At 54.4% G+C, this 26,136-nt stretch overlaps 1 protein-coding gene across 1 annotated transcript; it reads right to left on the bottom strand.

Moving 5' to 3' along the window:
* Window positions 1–25,441, bottom strand: PLEKHN1 (pleckstrin homology domain containing, family N member 1). The gene is made up of 16 exons (XM_010577374.1): window positions 25,277–25,441; window positions 23,494–23,593; window positions 17,684–17,830; window positions 17,225–17,305; window positions 15,718–15,805; window positions 12,237–12,361; window positions 10,589–10,738; window positions 10,108–10,188; window positions 5,864–5,933; window positions 5,249–5,403; window positions 4,657–4,851; window positions 3,830–4,090; window positions 3,109–3,261; window positions 2,133–2,345; window positions 1,848–1,896; window positions 1–1,446 (listed from the first exon to the last, which is right to left on the bottom strand). The coding sequence occupies exons 1-16, from the start codon at window positions 25,354–25,356 to the stop codon at window positions 1,253–1,255; spliced, it is 2,142 nt and encodes a 713-aa protein (XP_010575676.1). The 5' UTR covers window positions 25,357–25,441; the 3' UTR covers window positions 1–1,252.
* Window positions 25,442–26,136: the final 695 nt, after the last annotated feature.

The raw sequence follows: 26,136 nt of genomic DNA, 5'->3' as shown, positions 1-26,136 counted from the left end.
AAAAGAACGAAAATAGAGATTTTGTTAATATGTTTGGTTTGCAGCCTCTTTAGGGAACAAAGGTTAAGAATTTGGAGCCTCAGGTAAAAAGATGTGGATTTGCTGCTGACCTTCTATGTGCTACAGGATCTGGCCTAAGAGGCTGGAAAATGATAACCACTGAGACTCTGTCCTCTGTTGTTTGTGTCCTGGTCTTACTGCTGCTCTGGAGGGGGGAAGAGAGAGATTGCAGCCCACACTGGCATTGCTCTGATCACCGGGGAGTTATGGCTGTACTGCAGTTTGGACTACAGTGAATTTTCTTCCTTCCCTCCCTACCTAGATATTCACAGACAGCATTTAGTGTGAGCCCAGTAACGTGCAGAGGGATGGGAGGAAAGGACGCAGTCCCGTAAGAGGAATCTAGGGCATCCTTTCCAGGGAAGACCTTGGTAAACACAAGCCACTTGGCATATTTGCTGGCAGCACATTTCTTGATTCCATCTGCCAAGGTGTCAGGATCATAATATTGCAGGTCACCACCATGGTTTGGAGCCAGCACTGGCAGGAAAGAATTTTTTGCATGAAGTGGAAAGAACATCCCATTCTGCCCAGACCCGGATTTTTTTCTCCAACTCTGTCAGATAGCTCTGATCTTGCAGGAAGACAATCCTATGAGCACAGCTATCGCTACCAGCCTTACGTACCACGATGGGGCATGTCTCGTGCATCTTTGCAGACTTCAGAGCCCAATGGGGGAATGTTCGGCTTAACAGCTATTCTCAGGGATCAGCGGATCCTCAAAGTGACCAGCCTAAGGGCTCTGGTAAAAAGGGAAATGATCAAACTAATCCAGCCACCAACCAGCCCTTTTCTTTGGCCTTTGAGTGACTGCTCCGTCTGAACACCCCGTCCCTTTTATCTGAGGGAGCCTGACCAGCTTTTTGTTCTTCCTTTTATTTTCAGGAGGGCAATGCTGTTGCCTAGCCAGGGCTCCCCGAGCCGGGGCAGCCACAGAGCGCACTCCTTAGCACAGCACAGACGCTGCTCCTCCGGGTCCGCAGAGGCTGTCGCTTTTGTGCTTTGCCCCCATCCTCAGATTTAGGGGAGAAGTTTGAACTCCGGACCTGCCAGGACATGGGAACCAGCCTTTCGCAGAGCGGAGCAGGGCCCTTCCCCTTGCTTTGTACGCCCCAGGCTCCTCACCCTGGAGGGAAGCCCAGCGAGAGAAGAGCGCGGGGGCTTTTCTGTGCCTGGCTGTGGAGACCTTCCCTCAAGCCTGGTAAAACTGCTGGCCGGGTGCTGGGGAGACGTGCGGGGTGTCCAGCTCCTTCTCCTCAGCTTCCCACAGGTTGTCATAGCTGAAGTCGCTCTGGAAGCTCTGGAGCTCGGCATAGTCGTGGTAGGCTGCGGAGTCGCGGTGCGGGCAGCTGGCCTCTGGCAGGTCGTAAGTGCCGACATTCCCATCTGCAGAAAAACGGACCGAAACGCTCAGAGAGCTCACGAGCAACCCAATCTGCCTTCTCCTTTGCCGGCAGAGAGTACAGGCGAGGGTCAGCATAATCGCAGCCCACACGCAACCAGATCTGGGCAAAGCAGTGGAAGTGTGCCGTAGAACAAACCACGAGCCCCCGAGTGTGATGGGTGGCCAGAGCCAGTGGGCAAGTGAGTGGAAGCCAAGACAAATGCTTCCACCAGACAGACGCACGTAAGGAGCAGGGTGACAGACTCGGTCCCACCACAGGGAAGCAGGAGGAAGGAAAGACATGCGTGAGTCCTCACGTTCTCTCTCAGCCCTGCTTTGAATGATGCTTATAGGGACAGACACCGGCGAGGAGGGGTGGGCTGCAGCCTCCCAAGAGTCTCACCTGGTGGCTGCAACGAAGAGCCCAGATGTTCCTCTCGCAGAGAAGGGATCTGAAAAGGAAGAGACACACTGATGAGGATGACTTAGCACTGCAGTCCTGGGATATCATGCACCCTCTCTTGGTTCCCCCATCCCTGCTCCCCAAGATGCACCCCATCACAGAGCAAAGGGCTCAGAGACTCTGCTCTTCCAGCCCGGAGAAAGGCAAGCCGGGACCTCTGCACCCTCATATATTCCCCTGCAGCCTGCACAGTGCGGAGCACTAGGACTGCGGTTACAAACTCACCTCTTCAAGGTAAGAAGCGTCAGCAGGAGGCCGCAGCTGGAGACGGCATGAGGTGCCTGGGGTGCTGTAACTCAGAGCCGCAGGCACCTCTCTGCAGTGACTGCTGGGCACGGGCTGGCAGTTCCTCTTCTGCAGAGAGAGATGCTGGGGTACCGGCATGGCTGAGCATCCGTTCGCCTGTGCTGAACCCGTCTGTCCGTGACACTGCAGGAACTTAACCAAAACAAACTCTAGATTTGACACCCGCGATGGAAAGTTGGGGAGCAACTCCCCACCTGTAAGCCAGCCCTGCTATGAACAGACTTAGGCGAAACAAGGTTTTTCTGCCTGCCTTGCAAATTCTACTACGTTCCAATTCTGAAGGCCTTAGGTGGGAAAGGAAGAATGGCTGCGAGTCCCTCGCAATGGCCCACAGAGGTAGTGGAAGTTGGCCAGATGTGAAGGTAGTAGGATGAAACCTACTGGCAGCTCAGGGGACGAGGAAGGACAGAGAGCGGTTGGGAAGAACCCTCCGAGGGAAGGGAGGACTTCAGCAGTACAGGGGATGCCAGCCACAGTCTTTTCCCAAGAGATGCGCAAAACCAGAAATGTAGCCTTAATAGGCACTCAGTTATCGCAGCTGGAATTTTTGGGGGTGGATAAAGTGGTCTCTGTGCCCGACTCATCTCTAGTTTCTGTAGACTGGATCATATCTCAGTCTCTGCCTTTGTTTTGCAGTTTCTGGCTCTTCCTGGGATTGCTGCGACGCTGGCATCCAGTGATAAGCCAGGGGAAACCTGTTGTCCTCTGACTCTGTCCTGACTTGAAAAAACAGAGAACTATGCTGTGCCCTGTCCCACCCCGAAATGGAGGCCTCACGTTTCCACATCCTGCTGAGGCAGACAGCAGGAAAAGAAACGGCCCGAGGCACGATTTCTGGAGCCAACAGCCTGCGCGCTGAGTCAGGGCCGTAACCAGCAGCGAAGGCGCAGGGTACCTCTTCCAGGATGCTGGAGCCTGCCACGCTGCGGGCACTGGGAGAGCTGGGCGTATAGGGGTCAGCGTACAGGGGGGAGCGGGGCACGGCCGGCTTCTCCAGGGAGCTGGAAGCTGTCGAGGGTTGACTTCCCACCAAGCTCCATCTGTTCAGCTAGAAGGCAGAACCGAAACGGGAACATGGCGTGCCATTCCCTGCTTGCGATTCATCCCAGGAGGGATCGGAGCGGGGAATCTCCCTGCAATTCAAGTCCCAAACGCTGCTCAGCCCTGAGGGATGGCGGGGCTGACTCCCGTCTGTGCTAACAAGGGGATTTCCCTGGGACTAAGGCAGATGCACACTCATCGAGGGGAGGGAAATATGGCATCACGCGCTAAACCATCGATGGACACATGCTGGAAAGCCCTCAGAAGAAGAGGTTGTGTCCTATGAAGTAATAACACTCCTACTTGCAGAGCACCGGTGCTCGTGTTGCCTCAGGAATTAGTGCCCAGCATCTCAGGGCTCCAAGGGACGTTGCTCCATTTGCCGTGTTTAACCTCGCCTCCCGTGGGCCATTTTCAAATGGAAATGGCTTTCAACGCCCGCCCTACAGCACCTGCCAGGACAGCTATCCCCGCAAGTAGCACCATAAGGAAAAGGCGAACCGTACACCGGTTCCTCCGCTGCTCGACCCTTCCCAGGCAGGAGGGCAGCCCCAGCGCATCCCAGCCCTCCTTACGTTGCTCAGGTCCAGGTGCGGCAGGGGAGCCGGCGGGCGACGCCGCGAGCCGTGCGGGGAGTACGGCTCGTTGTACACCGGGGACAGGAGCTCGCCGTTGGGGTTTTCGGGAATGAGGCTGCAGACGGTCCTCTCCGTGTCCTGGCTGGGCGGCTGCTGGCCACACGGCCCACATTTGCCCTTGGACTTTCTGGCGCTGCCCCCCCTCCGCAGGTCCTGCGCGGGCAGCCCGGTGCTTGGCCAGTTGGTCTGTGCCAGGGACTGAAACAAGAAGAGACAGACCCCGGAGCTGGTTCTCCTCGGGCCAGCCCCAGGTACGCAGACCCACCTGCAGCCGACGCGAGGCAGCCCCCTGCTAGAGCCGCTGCCGCGGGCATCGCGCCGCGCTTGGGCATCGGCGCGGTCCTGCAGCCCTTCCCGTGCCCCACGTGCTGCTCTCCGGGCATGCACGCACCCCTGGACGTACAAATGCCGTGCGGGGTCAGAGCAAAGGCTTGCCTAACCCATCACCTCCACCCAGCCCCAGGGCTTTTACTTTGGGATTTCCTGACCTTTGAACAGTGCCATTTTGCCCTTTTGCAATCCGTCCCAACAATCCTGAGGCAGAGCGGAGTATTGGGCTGGGACTCTTCGGCAGACTTTTTTTCCCTTATCAGCAATGACAAAGCTGAGCCGGGGCAAATACAGGCTCCGGGCAAGGATTTGCTATGCCGCATAGCAAACACCGACCACCCGAGCTCAGCCCATCAGGGCACCCGGATAGATCGCTCCACTCAAAGGCAGCATCTGTCCCCACATGCGTCCCAGGCTTTTGGGGGTTCACTTACATGGAGAGGCTGGGAATAGCCAGGGGAGAGGGGGTCTTCGAGCACCCTGCTCTCGGGCATCAGCAGGAAGGATTGTCCGTCGGGGAGAGAGCCACTGGTCTGGGAGAGGTGCGTTAAGGTGGCCACTCTCCCTCCCGACGCCCAGGAGTTTGTACGGCCGTCAGAAGTGAGTGACCCTCTCCCGCTGCCGGCAAACTAGATGGGGAGAAGAACAGTGCGTGGGAACAGCCCTCCGCGTGGCCGCAGGCGCATCCCGCCCTGACCCCATCCTGGCTGCGGCGCTGGCAGGGGTGGTCTCCCCGTCCTCGCAAGTCCCTGCTAACATCCTTGTGCCGATGCCTCACTGCACAACACTGTCACAATCTGTGACCGGGGGCCTGCTTTTGAAGGAATTTAATGCAATAAATGCCTACGTAATGGAATATAGGGCTTCGAAATAATTTGCGGGGATCAGCGACTTCACGACAGCCTTCCAGCAGGGGACTTGAAGGCTGCTGCGTCACAGGAGTACTGACACGTGGCCAGAGATAGGACAGACGGGATTCCTGGGAGACATCTATTGATGACCATGCAAACCTACAATATCTGTTACCTGGCCAGGGTGTGGCAGCTTTGATCCCGAGAAACTCTCTGATCCGGAGAGGGAGGAGTCGGCATTTCGAAACTGGGCTGTTTTGAGACAGTAGAGCCACTCCTGGTAATCATCATAGCTGCGGCAGATCACCCGGATCGAATTGATTAGTCGACCTGTAAAAACATCACTCGCTGCTGTTACTGTGTTTGAGCGACGGTCCATGTTGCTTCCTTCAGAAACCCATGGGAATCCCCTTTCTCCATCCCTCCCCACGTTCTCCCGGGATCTGAAGACCCCGACACCAGCGCAGGGACAACGGGAATGCTCTGCCTTCGGTGCTGACCATTTGCACCTGGCTGAACGTAGAACAGGGGCAATCACAGCCCAGATCTAAACGAGGGGGAACGCTGCGACAAGCGCTGCTGCTGGCTCCCAGCCTCTCCCAGCTAGCAAAGCCCTGCAGCCAGGGCACGGGCGGTCCGAGATTTCCAAGCAGTTCAGTTCACAGAGCTTGGGTGCCGACGTGAGCGAGCACAGCCAGGAAGATAACCACAGCAGCTTAGCAAAACCAGCCCAACCCCAGAGACCTCCATGCCTGCTGCCAGCGCACCCCCCGGCACATTGGACACGCACCTTCTATTAAAAAGGAGGTTTTCTCGTTCTCTTCAAAAAGCACTTGGATGGCGTTGAGTGGCAGCTCACCCTGTTGGAGAAAGAAGAAGGCTGAGGACCGTGCCGCTGAGCGCAGACATGTGGAGCGGTGAGGACAACGTGGCTGCCCCTGCCCGCTTGAGGGTTGGAGCATCTGCAGGCACCCGGCCGGCGAAACTCCGCTTCCACAGGGGCTTTCCCATCAAGGAAGCCAAGAGGCTTTAGGAGCCTACTGCAAAGTTTTGCCACCTTAGCTGGGAGCGTGAGGAGGGGAGCCCGCAGCGCAGGGCCCCTGGTGAGTATAGGGCAAGGCTGGCAGGAGCTTGGCTGCTCTTCATGCAGCGTGGGGAGAAAGCACAGCTTGACCCCACTGGCAATCCCATGAGGGTCTCCTGTGGGGAAGGGGAGGAGGAAGGGGGAGCTCAGAGCCTAAATTGCCTAAGCCGGGTCTGCAGGAGATGAGAGGCACCCAGGCTGCTGCTTATCTGGGCGAGGACTTGGGTACCTCTCTACTCTTATAGGTGTACTGGAGAACTCTGTCTCCAGCAGATTGACTCAGCGTTGTCCTTCCCTGCTCACAGCTCGCTGTCCCACCACCAGCCTTATTGCAGGAACAAAGCCTCTGAAGCCAGCGTGACTGCATGAGCCGTTTCTGTAAGCTTTGTGCTTACAAAGTCCTTCCGGAGATCTGAGCTTGGAAAAACACTCCTTCCCTTCTAGTTCTGTTTTCGACAGTTTCCCATAGTTTAATGGCTGACTTCTCCAGAAAACTTTGCAAACATGATTCTGAATAAGGTTTTAGTTGCTGGACTGGGACTTCCAGCCTTGCAAACAGGAATTCCCACCATCCATACCCTGCAAAGCCTTACAAAGACAGGCTTGAGCCCTGTAAATGCCAGCTGGTGAAACGTGAGCTCTCGTGCTATACGGCCCAGTTGTGAATGCCACTCCTGTGATCGGAGTGGGGTTTGCCCCTGGCAGGCACTGCATGTATGTTCCTATTAGCAGGGAGCTGAGGCAGAGAACCTAAAGCAGCCTGTCCCTGCAAAAACTGGACTTAGAAGATACCATGTGCTATTGCCCCTAAGCGCAATAGTACTTTTGCATGCACATCCACCCGTGTCCTCTTTGCTGTCACCCCGTGTCCCTTGGCCATTCCAACATTTGCCACGGGCATTGGTCTGTGCCAGCCCCAGTTCTCATGTGAGCTCTGTGGGACAAGCAGAACAGGACTGCCTGTCCCAGACCTCTTCTGCTCTTCTGCTCTGCTGCCAGATGTCCTTTAAGTGTCATCACTGACACTTTCATTCTCTGGGATAGGCAACCTGGCAGAAGGGCCAAGGGTTTGTCAACACTAAATTAGGATGTAGGTCTCCTCTTTCTTTGGGGCTCCCCGAGGTGAATTTTCCTTACAGAAATGGAAGAAGAAGAGTCCTGGGAGAGCAGCTGAAGCAGATTTTACACTGGAACCGTCTCACAGGTTCCATGAGATGAGCTCATTGCTTTATTTCTCCTCTCTCTCATTCTCTGAGCAGGGGGAAACCAAGTGACACATAGTTCCTTTGTTCCTTAAGCCCCTGTTCACCTCAGCTGGATGTCACCCTAACCCTGTCTGTAGGCACGGAGCACTAGGCAGGGGAAGCTGGTGGCAATGGCCCTGGGAGCAGCTCCTGGCCAGGATGGCAAACACAGGGTCTGGGAAGAGCTCAGGAGATGAAATTCCCACCTCACGCCACTCTCCCCCATGCCAGGCAGAGGAGGAAACACAGAAAGCAGGAGCAAAGCCCTGTCATTTAGCCGAAGGTCCTCTCAAAAGGTGCAATCGGTCAGGATTCATCTGCCTAAGGTTACGGGCTGCAAAATAAGGTGTTTAGCAGAAACTCCTCATCACGTCCTCACTGCAAAGCTGTCCCAGCTGCATGGGCTCTGGGGAATGTGGCCGACGTGACAGCTTTGCCACAAGGGAAACATGGAACTCAACAGGGCGTCCGTGCTTTTTGCTGGCCAGCTGCCTCTCTGCAATAGCCTGTGGGCACACGCAGGCTTCTGTGGTATTTCTCCTGCACCAAAAGCGATGTATGGGCTGAACAGTACGGGAAAAGCTGACTTTGGGAGGGAAAGCTCACGCGACGCTCCGTCACTTGTTTTCCCCTATCGCCGTAAGAAACGGACTTGGACGCTTCAGCTGGCGCGGGTGCTGCAAGGCTGTGCATGGAAGGGGCCGGTGACGCCGAGGACCATGGTGTAGGGCTTCCCCCACAAGATTCGGCAACAGCCTCCTGTCCAGGGGAGGGGGCTGAAACACCCGGGGGCTCGAGTCCCATCTAGGGAAGCGCAGCAGCATCCCACAAATAACATGCACGTTGGCTGCAGAAAGCCCCTCCAGCCTTCCCCAGGCACGGCGTGAACCTGCCCCCCGCCTCCAGCAGCTCCCCCCTTGCTATTTCTACCTCGCCCAGGGCTTTTTCCCACCAGCGGTGAGCCAGAGCCTGCTGCTTTGGGTGAGCCCCATCCCGGCAGGCTCGGCCCCTGCCTTCCGCTTCCCTGTCCCACACACAAATTTGGCAGCGGCAGCTCCTGTGGTTTGCATGAAACTGAAGAACAAAAGGGCCGGGCTATTCCTTCACACACAAATTGTAGAGCTCGGTGTCTGCTCGCAGGGAAGGGAAGTTAATTTGCAGAAGCCCTCGGAGAAGGCTCCTGTGCCCTGACATGCCTGTGGAAAATCAGGTTCCCACCGCAGTGTCACAGGCTGGTGAATCACCTCCTGCCCGCGCTCTGCTGCGCAGAGCCCTGCCATTACCCCAGCGAGTGAGACGCCCAGGGACCACGGCTCATGCACCGTGGGAAGGGAAGATTGCACGGACAGGGCAGACAAATCTGGTTTAAGGTTTCAAAAGAGATGAGTTAATCTGAGAGCCCAGCCCAAGGTCCCCTTACATGGTGCCCCATTCCCAGAAGCTGCTAACAACATGTTCCCGAAAACAAGCTCTGTCTGAGGTGTGTCACACAAGCCACCAGCTGCTGGAAAACACCCTCCCCTCTTGCACTGGGGATGGAGGAGAGCTCTGACTGGCATATGTCCCTCCTCACACCCCTTCCCATTGCAGGCACAGCCATCTCCTCCGGCTGGGGAGATGCTCTATGCATCTTCCCAGGGGTAGCCCTTGAATTAAAAGCAGCCCGCGTGGCTTGAGGCCTGATGTGGACACGGTGAAATCATGTGAAGAAGGACTCCAGTGAGCTCACACTGAATTTCACAAGCCCTCAATCTCTGCCGGGTTTCCTTGCCACCGACTCCTCTCTCAGTGACGGAGAAGGATGCTGCTCCTCTGAAGGAGCAGCTCAGCTCTGCTCGGTGGTGCTGCACGTGCAGGTTCACGGACAGTTCAGCGCTCTTTTTGGCACATTAGTTCTAGCACGGGGCAAACGGGGCCAGAAAGCACGGGGCTGTCTAATAGCCATCACCATGATGTCTAAGATGGATGTTGGCAATCAAGTTTAAGGGCCACTCAGCCCGCAGGCAACGCGAATGCCCGTCTGTGCTGAGGCTCCCAGCACTGCTCCTACAAGCAAAGACACACCAGTGGACTAGAGAAGCTCGTCTCGCATCCCCCAGGGCACTCAAGCCTCCACATCCCTGTCGGCCCTTCCGCTGGCATGCCCAGACATCGCTCAGGGCCCTTGTTCCACAGAGGGAAAGAGCAGCAAACGCCGCGCGCCGGCAGCGGCCTCTCCTCTCTGCCCGCCAGCCAACTCACTGCTTTTGCCCTTCCCCACCAGCATCCGATGCGCTGCCGGGATGCTACCTGCTTCCAAGTGGTCCCACAGAGAGGGGCTTGGGAAGAAAAGCCCCCGCAGGGCCACTCTCTGGGGCCGTTCCAGCTCCCGTCTCAAGCAAGCGAGCCAGGCTCTCTGCCAGCCTACCCACACAGAAACATGCCAGCCTCCCTCCTCCCAGAGACTGAGATTCCTTGGCAGCCAGCTCCTCTGCCCCCGGGGCTTTTGTAGGAGGGCAAGGTGTTTCTCATGGGAAGATAGTTTGCAACATCCCTCTGCCGGCTCACCTGCCAGCTGGCAAGGGAGCAGCGTGGAGGGAAAGCCCTTGCCAACACGAGGAGCACAAGGGAACCCAGGTGGAAGGGAGCGACGAGCCAAAGAAGTGCCGAAATAGCCGCTGTGGATGGGTAAAAGAGAGCGGGAAGGTGCTCCAAAAATGAACTTACCTTAAAACAGAGGCTGTTGCGCTCTTCAGATACTATCACCAGCGTGGACGGGTAAAGCACTAACAGCCGGTCATGCTGCTCCTTGGAAAGTAAAGAGGGAGAGGGTTCCCTGTGAGCAGCCAGACAGGGCTCAGATCTGGAGAGCCCTTTACTTTGTCTCTCTGACAGCAGCCTGAGGCAAGGGCTCTGGAAACAGCCGAGCTGCTTCCCTGCGACAGGGCTCCACGGGAGATTCCTGCCAGCTCCAGCTGCCAGCCCTGTCCTGCAACTGGTTACGCACGTGCTGTCCCCAGGCACCAACTGCTGGGCCACAGGAGCAGTAACAAACCTTATCCCGTTTACCGGGATGTGGGTAAAATGCCCCTTCAGGGACCCATTGGATTAAGGCAGCAGGTGGGCAGGAGTCTGCGCCTAGTCACTGCATCCGTTGCCGTTTCTGAGCCGTGCTGGCAGGAGGTCGCTCCCCAGAGATGTGTCCTACCTGGAAAGGCAGATGCTGAAGCTTCACTTTGGAAACACAGAGGACATCGCCTAGGGATTCCCGCTGGGTCCCTCGCCACTCCTGGACGGGCATGTTCTGCACGGACCACCGCAGCTCCTCCTTCCCCATGGAGCTCTGCTTCCAGTCATTCTAGGGACAGGAGCAGAAATGAGAAGCAGGGTAGCCATGTCCTCCCCTAAGAGTTTAGCTAGCACAGGGCCCGTCTAAGGACACTTTTCAAGTGTGGCAGAAGCAGGAAAGAGTAAATAAATCTGTGCAGGAGCCAGTTTTCCAGCTGGGACTGAATAATCATACTTGCTACCTAGCATCACCTGTACATTGCCTTTCAAAGGGGAATACCTCTGTTTTACAAGTGGGGACATGGAGACAGGGAGGGAAGTAAAACAGCCCGCAGAGACTGGAAGAGAAGGCAGGTCTCTTGAATCTGGTCCTGTTTTCTAGGCTCCAGTCCCAGTCTCCGCCTCCAAATGTTTTGTAAACTCTAGATAATTGCACAAGCAGGCAACTGTGTGAGAATTTCTCTGAACCAGACCCAAACCTCTGACCCTTCAGAGGCTGTGGTGGTGGCACCTCTGGGTCACAGGTCTCCCTTTCGGCACACACGCCCTGCCAGGCTCTCTTGCAAAGCCTTTTCTTTTTGCACCCTTCCCTCGCAGGAGACTGCACAAAAGGCAAGCTCCAAAATCAGAAGCTGTGTGCATGCACACACGCGGCAGAAACGCAGCAAGCTGTTGTCAGGTCTCAGCAGTACAGCACCTTTGGGGTTGCCATTCAGACTGAAATCCCACACTCGCTCCGGCGCTGGTTGCACAGACCCAAGACCCTAAGGCCATCTGAACACAAATACACGTAGGCAGAGGAGTTCCCAAGCAAGAACATGTCTGTCGAGCGTGAGTAATTAGCATGTCTATCCATGGTTATTTTAGGGGTGGTGGAATAACTAAAGGAATCGAGAGCTTTGAGGCGTATTGCCCAGGGTCAGCTCTAGGCACTGGCAAACAGGCAGGTCACACAGAAGCCCTTGCCACGCTGTTGCCCTGGCCCAGGCCAGCGCTCTGGCAAGGCTGGTACACGCTGCTGGCGGAGAGGGGTCAATTCCCAGGCATCAGAAAGGCTGAATTACAGACCACGCACAGCCCCGGCAGCTGCTGGAAGTGGTACAAGTGGCACCGAAACCCCTGCGCGCCATGCCAGGGGGGCAGCTCCTTGACTGATTTAGCGAAGCGCTCAAGCAGCCGGCCTGGAAAAAGGGGATTAGGCCAGGAGTTAACCCCACATCTCCTTCCAATGTTTTGAAAGAGCAGCAAGCACAGCAAGGAGCATCTGGAATTGGACCCGGAGCCCCTCTACCCTTCCATCCCCAGCCCTCTGCTCAAGCTCTCCAGCCCGGAGGAGGTGCCCAGAGCCCCATGGGGCACTCAGGATTCTGGAAGAGGAAGATGTTCGGTGAGTGCCTAGAAGTGTGGTGAAAACGGCCGAGAGAGCCTGGCTGCAGAGATTATCCCTCCTACTGAACGCAGCGGGAGCAGTGCAGCATCCACCCAACCAGCCCAGCTTCCCCAGTCATTCGGCTCTGAGCCCACGGCATGGGAAACGGCCGCGCACCTCACCGTCCCAAGACACCAACCTGAGAGAGGAAGGGCAAGTCAAGGCTTCCTCCGTTCAGCTGGATCTGTTTCTCCAGGTGATAAAGCCACTGCTTCAGCTCTGACTCAGTAGGGCAGAACACGATAAGGGGATTCAGCAGAGGACCTAGGTATGCGAGACACAAGATGAGCTGAGCAGATAAGGGCACCAATTGCAGCACCAATAAGTAATCGGCTGGCCAGAGCTGTTATGCTCAGCACATCACACCACGGGTCGGTCGCCTGCGAGTGCATTGCTCTGCTGTCATCACGCTCCAGTGTTCCTGCCACCGCCTTGAGCACGTTGCCTCACATCAGCTCACCTCATGCAGCCACATCTAGCTCTGACTGTCAGCCACTTTTCAGGCCAAAACCAGGCCAAGAACAAAAATCAAAGGCAGTACAAAAGTCAGGCTTGAAGTCAATAGACAGATTTCAGCTTTAAAAGTCACCAATAGTTCGTGAAAAGCATCTCTGCCGGCGGAGGCTATCACAAGGTGCTGCTGCAGACAGCCTAACTCAACGCAAAAGTTTCATGCTGTTTCTTAGTTTCACTTCGGCATTCTATACGTAGAACCGGTAGCTTTCTGACACTGTTTATTTATTGCTTCGTCAAATATAATCTGTGTCAGACAAGCTGAAACTGCTCTCAGACATACTCTTGAAGGGAGGAACAGCCCTGTATCTTGTTGATTTTAATGTTTCCAGCTATCATTCGCTTAGTAGCGTGAACAAAAAAGTCTCACACACCCTCTTGCTACTCACTGCAGACAACCTAGTGACGTTAATAATAATTTCTGGCAGGCTGCAGAAGGCATGTTATGATTAATAATTTACCAGTGATCTCATATTAAGCCATATTTGGTGCATGCTCAGTAAGATCTGGCTTTGCGGGACTTGGAAGTATTCAGATAAGCAAGTGCACTGGATAAGCATGATACTTTGCCCTTCTGTGGAGTCTTTTATCCCATAATTCCTGCATTATTTAAGAACAACAGTCAATTAAGACTTTGAAACACCTCTGCCTGCCAGGAAATGCAGCAATACAAAGCAGAGGTGGGGAAACTGAGGCAGAGACTCCCTGAGTGACTTCCCATAAGTCACTCCTTTCTGATCCATTACGGTAATTACGTGTCAAGCATTACTGGCCATCTAAGTGTCTATGTACCATTGTAGCTCTGGAGTTCTCTCGTCTCCTCTTGCCTTGGTTCCCCTGTCTTTGCAATGGAGGTAAAGTGATTCCTTACTTTATAGAGCTGCTGGGAGGGTATAAAGGTACTAGCATTACCTAGATATTCTGGCAGCTCTGAATACTTCTCTGGGCATCCAGGCCCTTCTACAAACAGCAGGAATTTTGCTGGTAGGGCACGACCCTTAACATGGCACTGCTTGCCCTGCCACCTCCTCTAAGGCCAGCCTTTCGGATGTATCCTGAGGGTTGTTCGCGTTGCCACAACTAACCAGGGCCCCGAAGGAAGAGAAAATGAGAAAAGAGACTCCTGCCTAAGCCTGAAGCCTGAGACATGCCTGAAGCTCGTGCAAGGAGCTGCTGGGGAGGCTGTGAAGCAGAGCCTGAAAGGCTGCTGCTAATTCAGTTGCTGCCATTTCCCTCAGCCCCCAGGGCACGTTTGCGGCAGGGCCATGACACAGCCACGCTGAGCAACCTGTGCCGGCCTTTGTGCTGTTTTCTTCCTCCCTGTCCTTCCTCTTTCCTTGCGAATGCTTCCAGAGCAACATTGGAAGCAAGAAAGCCCCTTCCTGGAGCAGCAGCAGTTTTTTTTCCCACCCAAATCTCTGTCAGGAGACACTAAAAAGCTGCCACATTTTGGAGGTGAGGCAGAGCTAGCTCAAGGTGCTCAACAACTCCATCAGCATCAGGGGCTGTGCAAGAGATGGACCGCAAAGCCAAGGTGACAGAACAGCCGCCGTCCACTTGTCCGTGCCAGTGCACCAAGGGACGGCTTTACACGCTGCCGGCCTTCCTTCTCATGCTTCGCCTCCACATCTCCAATGATCGCGCCGGCATCTTCTGACGTACTGAACTACCCTAGAAAGTAGAGTTCATGGGGAACTACTGAGGCCACAGGATTTCACAAGAGAATGGATGTGTGTCTTTTTGTGTTTCAGAGTCACAAGACGAAAGACTTCCACCCTGACCCTGTGTGGGGCCTCGGACAAGGCTCTTATCCCCTCTGTGCCTGGATTTCTCCCCCTCTAGCAGAAAAATAAAACTGCTCCACTGATCTCTCGGCAATCCTAAATATCGCTACATCCCTGGTTTCTTCGTGTCACTGCTTCCCGATATATACAGCACTCTCCGTCAGAAAGGCTTTGGTCTGTTCTTTCCCTAACCGGGACACAAACCCAAAAAGCTTGAGGCAATTTTCCACCCAGCGACGCTCCTACGTGTTTTCATACAAGCAGAACAAGTCCACCCACCCCAGTGCAGGCACCCCTGACAGGCTGTGCCTGGGAGAAGTTTTCTTTTATTTTACAGACTCCCAAAAAGGGTTGGAGAGCCCTGCCTACAGTGTAACAAGACCACAACTCAGCAGTCCTTAAAATTAATGGGTCATTTGTACCAGCTCCTTTCTACAATTTATGTAATTTTTTCATTTGAGTGACCATTGTATAACTTTCTCTCTAACAGAGGAAACCAGAGTACATAGACAGTGGGCCTAGGACACAAATAAGCTTTCTTGGCTCTGTATCATTACTGGGTTATTTACTTAATTCTGTGTACTTCAATACTTTAACTGCTACTCCTGGGGGCTTGCGACTGCTGTAATTCAGCAATGACTAAGCCCAAAGAAGCCTCCAGCCAAGCTGCAGACAGGTTGTTATCCCAGGAAAACTTTTATAAAGCAAGATCCCTCAGAGAAAAGGTTAAAAAGCTCGTGGAGGCAGGAGTGCTGGTGAGGGACGAGTTGGTAAAGTGACATTGGGTCCTGATAGCACCAGCCTGGCATTACTGGAGGAGGCAACTCACCTCTCGGCACTGTTGCCCATCCTGTCTACTTGAGCAGTGCCGTACATCAGCACGCACAGCGCTGCACGCGTGCCTGCTCGGAGCCACTCCCTGGCTTCGGGGTTTATATGGGAACAAGAAGTGGGAGAAGGGGTTTTATCCCATTCCTTCGTTCAAATGTGGTGCACAAAGAGCAAATGACTGGGCAGAAGTGGGAACTGTCACTGTGTGTCCTGAGTATTAACCAGCTGGAGCACAGGACCATCCTTCCTCTGCACTCCCTACCCAGTCCCTTCCCTGCCTGCAGCCCTGGGCATCGCTGTCCAGGTGTTTAGGAGCAGAGAAGCCTCGGAGGAAAAGATACAAATGCTGGGAGGAAAAGCTTCAGTTCCCTGCAACCTCCTTCCACAATGTGGTTCTTGTCTGGGACTGGGTCAGAGCAGGACAAAGAGCAGAGACAGTCGTGATTCATACACCCTCTGTTCTCTGCTCAAAGCAAACGAAGAGGCACCAACCTGCAATGCGGAAAGCGTGCTCCTCCTGCCCAGTGCTCTTCCCGTTCTCAATTTCACACACATTCAGCTCTTTTAAAGGCAGCAGTCCCTGCATAAGAAGAACACACCATTATTTTGGGGGGCAGCCTGCAGGCAGGCTCTGCAATTAATGACCCTTTGCTGTAGGAGACTGGAAGAAGACTCATGGCTCACAGTGTTAGACTTGAAAATGCTGCTCTGAGGCGAAACATTTGGGACTTCGATCCAGCACGCTTCCCAGAGGAAGCAGGTTCAGCAGTTCCCTGGGCACCGTGGGGCCACTACTACAGCAATTGTCTGCCAAGCTCGCAAGAAATTTCTTTGTAGTCCAAGTCTTTCAGCTTTAAGAGAAACCTCAGCAAAACAATGCTGATTTAACACAAGAAAGCCAGAAGATGAAAATGACCATAAAGCAAAATCGAGCTGTCCAGTTTCTATACTCCAGTTCTTCAGAGTCCCACCATAACGAAGCACAGGAACAGGTGACAAGTTTGTGCTCCCTGTCTTGGGCTTTCTGAACAAGGACTTGAAAAGATGCTAATTGCTGTAATGTCTAGGGACCAGTACTGGCACATTAATTCCTTTTTAATTCCTCTAAAATTAATAAACTAAGGAGCTGTTTATAAAGTAAATGGGAGATTTTGTAATATTGTTTGTATTCTGACGTGTCTTTTCAGTTGAAGGCTGGCTTGCTGCATGACTCGAGAGATTGTATTGGCATATTGCATTAACCTCAAGTCACCTAGAAGACAATAAATCTTTTCTAAAAGGAACGAATTTTACAAACTTTTACAAAACAGCCATGCTCAGTTTTAGTTCCTCTCTCGTGCGGAGGGAGACCATATTCAGGGCTTCCCGTTTGTTCGGTTGTGATTTTTTGGCTGCATGTACAAAAACAGCCTATTGTCTGTAATTCACCAGCATCGTCAGGTTAAAAAGTTTCATGGTTTGCCGGGATAGCTCCCCAAGGCTTCCCTCAGTTTTTTCTTTCCACCCTCTCCCACGTGCCTCTTTCTCTGCCCTGCAGATGAAGAACTCCCCCTTGGTTCAGAAGCCAGGGCTGAGGCCAGTGGGATTTTGAGGAATAGGAGCTCTGACCCTTGCCGAGGCACAGCTCTCTGTGCTTGGCACTCTACACAAAGATAAGTCCAGGTAGCCGAAACACCTCCCATCCCTAGTCCCACCTGCCAGCCCTGCACAAGTCCCTATCCCACCTCTATGGGGTCCTTTATCTCTGCCCACAGGCAAGGCCAAGGACCCAGGTGAAACTGAGGTTGTCTGGGTACAGTCCTTAGGAAGAAACGCTCTCTTCCCCCAGGAGCCTGGCATCCACGGGAAGCGACTTGCTGAGACTACCTAGAGGAGGTCAACAGCAGCCCTAGGAGCAGAGCCCCCTCCCTTGTTGCATCCCATCTGCCCAGTGCCCCCAGTTTGGCCATACTGCCCAACTCCCCAGTGCTTTCCCCGGCGTGTCCGGCTGATGCCCTACCTGGTAGGTGAGTCCGTTGGAGCCCATAGACTGGAAGTACAGGTAAGACTGGAACAGCTCCAAGAAGCAGTCATTCACCTCCTGCAGAAAAGACACATTTTGGGGTTTATCTCAGGACGCCTTCCTCCTCCCAGTTTCACTCTGCATCTCAGACAGGTCTGTGCACAGAGAAGCCAGCGGTCGCTTATCCAAGGGCCACCACCACATCTCTGCTGGTGGATCTGCTGCCAGCCCAGCAGCTGAGCGTGGAAGCACAGCCCAGGTCTCCACTGGGATGGGAGCCGGTGGGTGCCAGCCGGTACCCATGCCCCATGTGGCAGCAGAAGTCCCCAGGCCACGCAGTAGCCCAAGGAAGTCTCCATGTGTCACATTTCTCAGAATTACTCTTTACTTCCCAGTCCTACAGGGTCACTCTGCACCTGAGAAGAGAAACACCCACAATCAGGTGCCACAGCTTACCTGGCAGTGCTGGAACTTAAACTTGACCTTGGAGTAATAGATCATTTTGCCCAGATTCCTGACAACTGTTTTCCTTCGTCCCTTCTTGAACAGGCTGGGGAACCTCTGGTCCAAGTTTTCTTTCTGGTTTTCCTGGTTCTGAATATTCTGTACCAAGGATTCAGGAAAAACATATCAGAGGCAGTGGAAGGTGGGGGCCTGATGTCTGGAAGAGATGTTCACAGAACATCTTCCCAGAACGGCTTCCTCAGAAAGGGCAGGTGCCTGGGCCGGGCTGTTTGTTGGTGGGTCTCCATGCCAGCATGGAGCTGGGGTTCAGTTACTGCCGGGAGGCTGTCCTCCCTGGGCAGGAGGAGATGCTGACCTAAAGGGAGGCTTTGCGGGTTGGGAAAGAGGGGCTGCAGAAGCACATCCTACATTTAGGGTCTCCCAACTCCACGGACCACCTCCTGCCATCCTAATCAAATTCACCGGAACAAGGACCGATCCAGACTAAGCAAACACAGCTTGCCTTCCACTGGGGTTAGTGGAAAGGTTTTCTTTGCTCTAGTACCACCTGGATTCCTCAGCTCTCCCATCTGCTCAGATCCCTCGGTTTCTCTAGGTGCAGTCTGTTGTTTCAGGTGCCCAGACAATTTTGAGGCAGAGTCCCACAGCCATAAAAGCACTGCAAGGCACTGAGTCGTGAAGCCGCTCATCGTCAGTGCAAAAAGCTGAGGGAAGCCAGCAAGCACTGCGGGAGAGCAAGGGCTGATGTGAGAGGGGGATAGCGCTCAGGGCTACGGGCTTCCCAGTTTTCCGGCATTTGGGTTAGATGGAAATTCTTCCTTCTGTGCAGTGGCACAAACCCACATCCCTGTGGCACCCCACTGCTCGCAGCACGGGGCTGCTGCTGCACTGTCTGGGCACCGCATAAATCCCAGGGGGGAAAAGCTCTCCCTGCAGTTTCTCTGGGAAGAACATTTTTATTTCTGGGGGTTGGTCGATTCCCCTGGGGAGGAGGGAAGGGCTGTATCTCAGCGAGGCCACAGACATCACCGATTCCCCCCCAGGTCTACACCCCCACTTGCATATCTGAGCCTTAAATGTCAGCTTTGTGAGACACATCACGGACTCCAGGTATTCATTCCCAAGCAAAAGAGAAAGGTAGGTGGGACACGCAAGGTTTTCCCCGCTGCTCAGTCGCCAGGCTGTGAGCCCACCTGGCTGGGACCCCACTCTGAGCACTGGTGGCCGCATTGGCTGGGGACACTTCCCACGGCCACGCAGGGGCTGGGAGGCAGGGTATAGCGGTGGCACGTGGCTCCCGGGGGCTCATACGCTTCAGTCCAAACAGCATTTCCAGGAACGAGCAGGGGATTGAGCGACAGCCCGTCAACCCGCAGTCAGGGCTTTCCAGCAGCCAGACCCGACTTGTCTGGCCCGCGTGTGCCCGCTGCCCGCGGGTCGTCGTGCCAAGGAGACAGCTGCGTAAGCCCCGTGATAAATGACGAGCCAGCAGAGCTAACCAGATCTGTTTTGCTGGGGCCTCCATGACTCACCCCTCCGGCATGAGATTAACCCTTCTCCTAACCCTGCCAGGGGACATCGGGCCAGAGGGGAGCTGGGGAACCAGTAATGGGGACCTAATGCCGTCGGGACCCTTTCACCTGCAAAGCCTGGGGTTCCTTCCAGGGCCTCACTGGATTTAGGTAACTCTTTTTAGGACGTAAGTTAACCCCTTCTCTGCTCAAAGTCTCCCTCCTGCTTTTCCAGCCGGCTCCAGGCAGTACCCGTGAGCCCGTACCCAGGTCCTCCCCTGGAGGTGGGAACCTGCTGCCTGCCAATTAATGGTCTCACTGAGAGGCAATTAAGCGTAGGAAAAGATTACATTTGTGCTACAAGCCGCTGTCAGAACAAAGAGCAACTGATCACCTGACAGCTGTGACAGCAATAACAAAACACCGCTCGGATAAGGGCAGCAACCAGCAACAGGGAGGGGGGAGAGGATAAAGTAATGAAATTACGGACAGAGCGATAAGCCAGCAACGCCAGCTTACCAGCTGCCTGGGCGATGCTGCTGCCTGGAACGTGGCAGCCAAATTCCCCAGTAATAAGGAAGGCCCCCAAGAAGCAAAAGCAACGTGGGAGCTGTGAATCCAGCAGCAGTTTTGGCAAAGAGCTCAGCCAACCTGCCAGCTTCCACAGGGATCCTCCCAGGATCAGGAGGGAAAGAGAGCGCTTCTGCTGCCACTAGTTCATGTGGCAAGAAACAAATTAAACGGAATCCCTCCCTCTGCCAAACAAGCATCTAGCAGCCCCAGCTTGCAAGGCTTTGCAGCAAGACTGAGAAGAAAGCTAGATTTAGTGGCTAAGTGTGGTGGCATCTCCAAGACCGTGGTCAAAAAGGGATCATGTCACTGAAATGACAGCAGGCGCCGTCCACCCGTGCCACACCAGTCTTTCAAGTCCCGGCAGTCTTGTTACTTGTGGTCAGGTATTGTGGTTTCGCAGGAAGAATTGGGACTGTTCAGGTCTTCTTTTTTTTTTTTTTTTTTTTACCAGGCAGGTCTCACCTGTTTTTTTTCCTAGCAATGTTATGTCCTTCACTGGGGGGCCACTGTTAAACCCCAAATGAATACAAAGTATGCCTATGTGCAAGAACTGCCCTCACAGCTTTCCACAGGTTCCTGCCCACATCTCAGGAGAGCAGCAGCAGGGAGCTGGACATCCTTAAATCCAACAGCTACCCCAAGTCCTGGGTAAAAGCAAGCACAGCCTGTTGGTGCTGCACCGGGGGCAGCAGTGATGCCCACCTCCTACCTGCTGCTTTTCATTCCAATACTGTCCAAGATGGTTACAAAAACAATCCCCATTTTTCCTGCCGTGGAGCTGAAGCCCATGGGAAGACCCATGGGTCAGGATCAGACCCCCGTTCCCAGGCAGAGTGCAGGCAACGGCACGGCCGAGCGGGCTCGCAGGTGGCATGGGCAGACAAAGCGGCCACAGCTGCCACCTCCAATTCGGTGGTTTTCTCTGCGAGGTCGCTTACGCTGGGTGGCACAGAGGTGGCATCGGAAACCATCCTGCCCTGGCTACAGAGGGAGCCTGGGGGACTGGGCATGAGCTCATCTGTTTTGTCCATCTGCAATTTCTGTGGTTTCTTTGTCCCCCACTTGGAGAAGTAGGCTAACTAGCGCTGGCTCAGGCTTTCTCACTCAGAACAAAAACCCTTTGTAAGGTTGACGGTGCTTCCCATAAACTCCTCATCATCTGCTTAGGTACAACGGCAATTTCCCAGGATGCGGAGGACTAGCCTAAACACAAGCTCTGGAAAAAACAGCTCCTGCTGAATCTCAGATGTCTCCGGGCTCAGACCCACGAGTGCATCCCTGCCCTCTCTGAGGCAGGTTTATAGCCACCAGCATGGCCTGCATCTGGCCATCCCCCAAAAAACGGCACCGGGAACCCCACAATGTCCTGTGAGAGTCGGGGACCAGAGCTGTCACAGCCTCCTCCACGAGCATCACTCATCTCCCTGGCCCACGCACCCCCCCAAAACCGTGGCGATGCCTCAGGGTGCAGCCAAAATGAAAGGGAACTAGCATTTATCATTCCTCTGAAATCCTCCCCAGCCAGCTATTTACTCCCCTGGCTGGGTTGTACTGGTGACAAGCCTCCTCCTCCCCCAGCCCCATCCTGACCAGCACCGTTCCCGTTAGCTCAGCTATCCCGCTGGGTTTGAGGCAGTGCAGATCACTGGAAACCTGGTTTCTCTCAGGATTTCGTGAAGCAGCGGGTCTCTGGCAGTGCAAGTGCCCTGACATGTTTTCTCGCTCTCTGCCTCTTGTCTCGGATGCCTCATCCTACAGGTAGAGCAAGTTAATTATTAACCTGCCTCAGCCCCTGCAGACCCCAGTGACTCCCAGCTGAATCACTAACCCTGGCAGCAGGAAAAGCTCAGCCTTGCAAGGCTGGTGCCCTGGGGCTCCGAAAGCTGCTGTTTAATGATAAAAGAAACAAATGAGAAGCACCACTCTTCTGGCACATCCTCCCCCCTCACTTTTGTTGAGGCTTCACAGAAGCTGTAACTGGGAAGTACGGGAAACGGGGCAGAAGGCTGGTGGGAGCAAAAGGCTCCGGCTTTGTGTGCCAGCCACCCATGGCAGGGTCCAGCGGGGCGATGGTTTTGGGGGATGTCATTTGCCCCAGTCCCAAACTGCCTGCCATGGCCAGAGGTTTGGCAACCCCATCGCCTCTGAGATTGCCTCGGAAGAGTCCCATGCTGACGGCTCCTCTCCAGTCTGGTCCCCGCAGCAGCTGGTCACCTCCCGCTTTCGGAGGTGTTTGTCCTAAAAAGACGGGAGTGGGAAAGGGACTAAGCCAAGGCTTTCTCCAGGCCACACAAGAAGCTTGTGGCTGAGCAGGGTGTTTGAATCCCAGCTGCCCCAGGCGAGGGTAACATCTAAACAACTGCTCCACCCTCCTTCCTTCCCTGAAGAGATCCCACACTCTCTTGTGCTCCCAAATGAATAATCTCCTGGTGACCTTTGTTCTGTCGGCTTGCAGGATTCATTTTCCAGGATCCGCTAACATGACAGCTCTCCCTGCTTCCCCAGGGGAATTATCCAGAATCCATCCAGGACCTGGTCCTGTCAAGTGCTGCCCAACCCTTCTGGATGCCAGCTGAGTCCCACAGGGAACCATGCCCGTGCCACATGCCCATTACTCTCGCTCACAAATAACAGGCAGGTCCGTGAAACATTCCCAGTTCTGCTGTGCTTCCCCCCTGTACAGTTCAGGACGCATTCCCCACGAGAGAGGACGGCACTCACCCACGGCCACCTCGCAAGCCAGGAGTAGGATCCCTGTCCTGCACCCTTCTCAGGCTCACATGAGGAAAAGCAAAGATCCTTTGGGTTGGAAAGGGCCAACCTGGGAGCAGCTGAATGGAAAGGGACTGCAGGGTGCCTGCTTGTGGGGAGCAGACATTCGAATCTCTGCAGCAACCCAAAGTACACGAGCAGGGCTGCTCAGAACTGGGTCCTGCAATACACCAAGCCCTTGACAAGCACCTCATCACCAGTGAAATACACCTAGCCAGCAGCTTGAAACTGAAGAGATATGTCCTGCTGCTGCCCTTCTCTGAAATAACCTCTGTCTAGCTGTGAGCCCCTGCCTCAGTTTCCCCTTCCCTCCTATATCCCCAGAGCCTATTTGCCACGCAGCGGTGGAGCTGTATGCACAGTACAGCCCAACAGGCCCTGAAGCTCGGTCCACATCCCTGGCCCACCCAACGGGACCGAGCAAACGTACTGGGATTCATCGATTCACCTCTGCTTTCCCTGAGCAGTGCTGGGAAATGGGCCATATGGCCACAAGGCTGGTACATGCCTGGGACAGACATGCCCTCCCTGATTACCTTCCCAAGGCTTATTGCTAATACACTGCCTGCTCCGTCTCATTCCAGCGTGGGAATGAATCATCTTACCTTTGAATGCTCGCTCTAATTTTCCCTTCCTCCACAGGCTACCCAGAAACAAAAGAACCACGAGCAAAAGGGGGGGGGGGTTGAGATATTCCCACCACGCTGCCTGCTTTGCTCTCAGCACGACCCTCCCACCCCGTCGCACGTTTTGGCTGATGGCAGGTGCCCTCAACACCTGCATGGGGACCCTGGAGCAGACGTGACCTCCATCTCCTTGAGATAGACCTGCTGCTACCCCCAGATCCAGCCCCATCGTCCCTCTTATGCACAGCACTGTCCTTGGGGTGGGTGGGAAGAATCTCCGGGAGCAGTGGGGAGGGGGGTTGGATGTGTTTGTACTTGCCTTTCCTGGAATATACTGCAGGATTTTGTCTGTGGTCGTATCTCTCTCCTGCCCGCCTTCTATACCAAAAAAGCTGGGCAGTTTTTTCTTTCCATTTTGTCTACAGAGGGGAGAAAAAAACAAAACACACATGCAAACACAGTTCTAGGCTGATGCATAGCGAATTCTGCCCAGAAATAAGGAAGCCAGAAAGCTAAGTAAGCAATTTGTCACGGGCTTTCTAATCATCCCAGCCCAGCAAAGGACTGATAAACCGCCTGGGAGAATTGTAATGGGGTTTGTGCCGCACTTGTTGGCATTTCTTTGCTTTTTTACATGTCTTTGCATAACCAAACAATCAGCTAGGCTCATCCAAATCAGCAGAGGGACCAGATGTTCCACTGCAAAATACAAAGACCAAATCCAGTCCTGACAACTACTCCAAAGCCCCTGGAGTGGAGATGCGTATGTACACATACACCAACATATATTCACGAACAGGTTTTATTTCTATCTTTGTGGTTTTCCTCCCTCTTTCCTTCCACTCCCAGCAAGGCCCCCGGCTTCTCCTTGCATGCACACCATTAACGAGCAGTTACCAATGCTGTTTAAGAAGCACTTTGCTGGGACTTCCCAGCAGTCGCTCTCTCTTTCAACCAGATTGCAGCGTTTAGTTGAGCAGAAACCAGGCTTATCTCCACGGAAAGCGTGGGAAGCCGGGAGTCAGTGGGGACAGGAGGTGCTCTGGGGCTTGGCTGCTCCGCTGCCATGTCAGCTCTCTGGGCTCCAAATTCCCCAACTGATCCCCTCTCTTTTACCCCACAGTAGCTCCACAGACTGCTACGGGTTTTCTCCCAATTTATAGCAGCACAGGAGACCGAGGGGACGGTTGCGGTGTCTCCTTTTGATTAGAAACCCCTCAGCCTCACGGAGTTTAGGGGGTTTGTCTCAAAGCCCAGAACGTACGCTGAACCCGACGTAGATGGGGCCGGCAGGTTCGTCAGGAATCATCCTGGTTCCCGACATTGCTCCTTTCCAGCCCAGAGCGCTCAGGACAGGGAGGGCTCTGCTTCACGGGTGCTTAGGGACCAGCAGCACCACTTTGACTGGGCTGATGGGAGCACGGCAGTGGGAAAGGCAGCGTGCAGGGAATTTTGCCCTGCACGCCCTGGTAGACTTTATTTTGGGACAGCCGTCCATCGTTGTGGTACCTGAATGCTGCCCTGGCCAGCCCAGCACCAAAGTTCCCGGAGGATTTCACAGACATTCGCTGTTGTGTTTTTCTTCAGGATTACAAGCACAGGTCAAATTGTACGGGCAGAATGTCGGGATTTGGGGCTTTCTCTCTAAAGTAAGAGGAGCGTGAATGTTGTTTTTTCACCCCACAGCACCGCAGCTCTGGGTGTCGTGAATAAAAAAAAATCGCAAGTGAAAACAAGGAGTGTCAGGCGTTCTGCACCTTGCCCTGCCTGTCTCAGAGAGGGGAGTTTTTAATTTGCAAAGTGAAATGAAATAAATGGCGTTTCTCCTGGGGGCAGTGCTGTCGGGATATTCCACCGGCAGAGCCCTAGAATTCCTGCCCAGGCACTCGTGGCGAGCCGACCGCATTTGGCACTGCCCGGCACCCTGCGAAACCACGCAAAAGCCCGTTTCTGCCGAGCACGTAAATAACTCCCGGCTTTCCCGAGCGGGACTCAGCCGCTAGCCCAATTCTGCGTGGTGCATCGCACGGGAGGAAAAAAAACCCGCGGGGAAGCCAGCACCGCTTGGAAAAGCAGTCCGAAGTAAAAGCCAGCGTACTTACTCTTTCTTCAGCGAAGGCTTCCTTCGGAAAGAACCTCCGAGCCTCCCAGGTGCCTGAGGAACGCAAGTTATGTTCCCCATACCGGCAAGGACTGGAAGGAAGCAGCGGGGAGGTTTGTGTCTCCGTGCGTGCGTGTGTGTCGGGCAGACGCTCCCCTTCCGCCGGGACTCGGGTGGGTGTGGGCTGTGGGAGGCTTTCGCCTGGGGTTCCCTGCTCCTGCCCTTCTCCTCCGCCCACGTTTTGGGAAAGGGGGGGGCTGGCAGTGGCGGTGCTGGGAGGAGCGAGCCAGGTAAGAGGCAAAAAGCAACCCCCCTCCCGCAGCGGGGGGACAGGCAGGGGTCTGCCTGGGGGGGCACAGTGGCATCCCCCATGGCAAGGGTCCCCTGCGAGCCATGGGGGGGGTCCCTGCCCACCCCCCCCCGAGACCCCCTCTCTCTCTGCCTCTTCGGGTGAGAAGCGTTTCAAGCTTGGGGGATTTCTCGAAGAACCTAAGCGGTGCCCTCGAGGTGGGTGAATCCGGTCTGGGACCTCGTTTTCCCCGAATTAAACAGAATTCAAAACCCCCCAGCTTAGACGGAGCGAGCGACCGCGGCACGCTAACGTTTCTTACCGGCAAACAGGGCGAAGGTAGAGCCCTTAATAAATGTGTCTGGAGCGTTTTTCCGAAAGGAAATCGATCACTGTTCACTTCAGCCGGAAGAAAAAAGGGTGCAGAGACATAATATCGGTGATTATTGTTTAAGCGGTCTCCGAGGTGTTCAAAAGGCTGCACTCCGAACAGTTGTATTAGTTAAAAAGAACCAGCCTGGATTAGAGGTGAAGAGAAACAAACAGTATAAAAATATAACAAATAAACAGGG

Source organism: Haliaeetus leucocephalus, unplaced genomic scaffold (genome assembly GCF_000737465.1).
Source record: "Haliaeetus leucocephalus isolate CR32 unplaced genomic scaffold, Haliaeetus_leucocephalus-4.0 Scaffold556, whole genome shotgun sequence".
Lineage (NCBI taxonomy): Eukaryota > Metazoa > Chordata > Aves > Accipitriformes > Accipitridae > Haliaeetus > Haliaeetus leucocephalus.
Note: the sequence above shows the minus strand (reverse complement) of the source record. Positions and strands in the feature narration are given on the sequence as shown.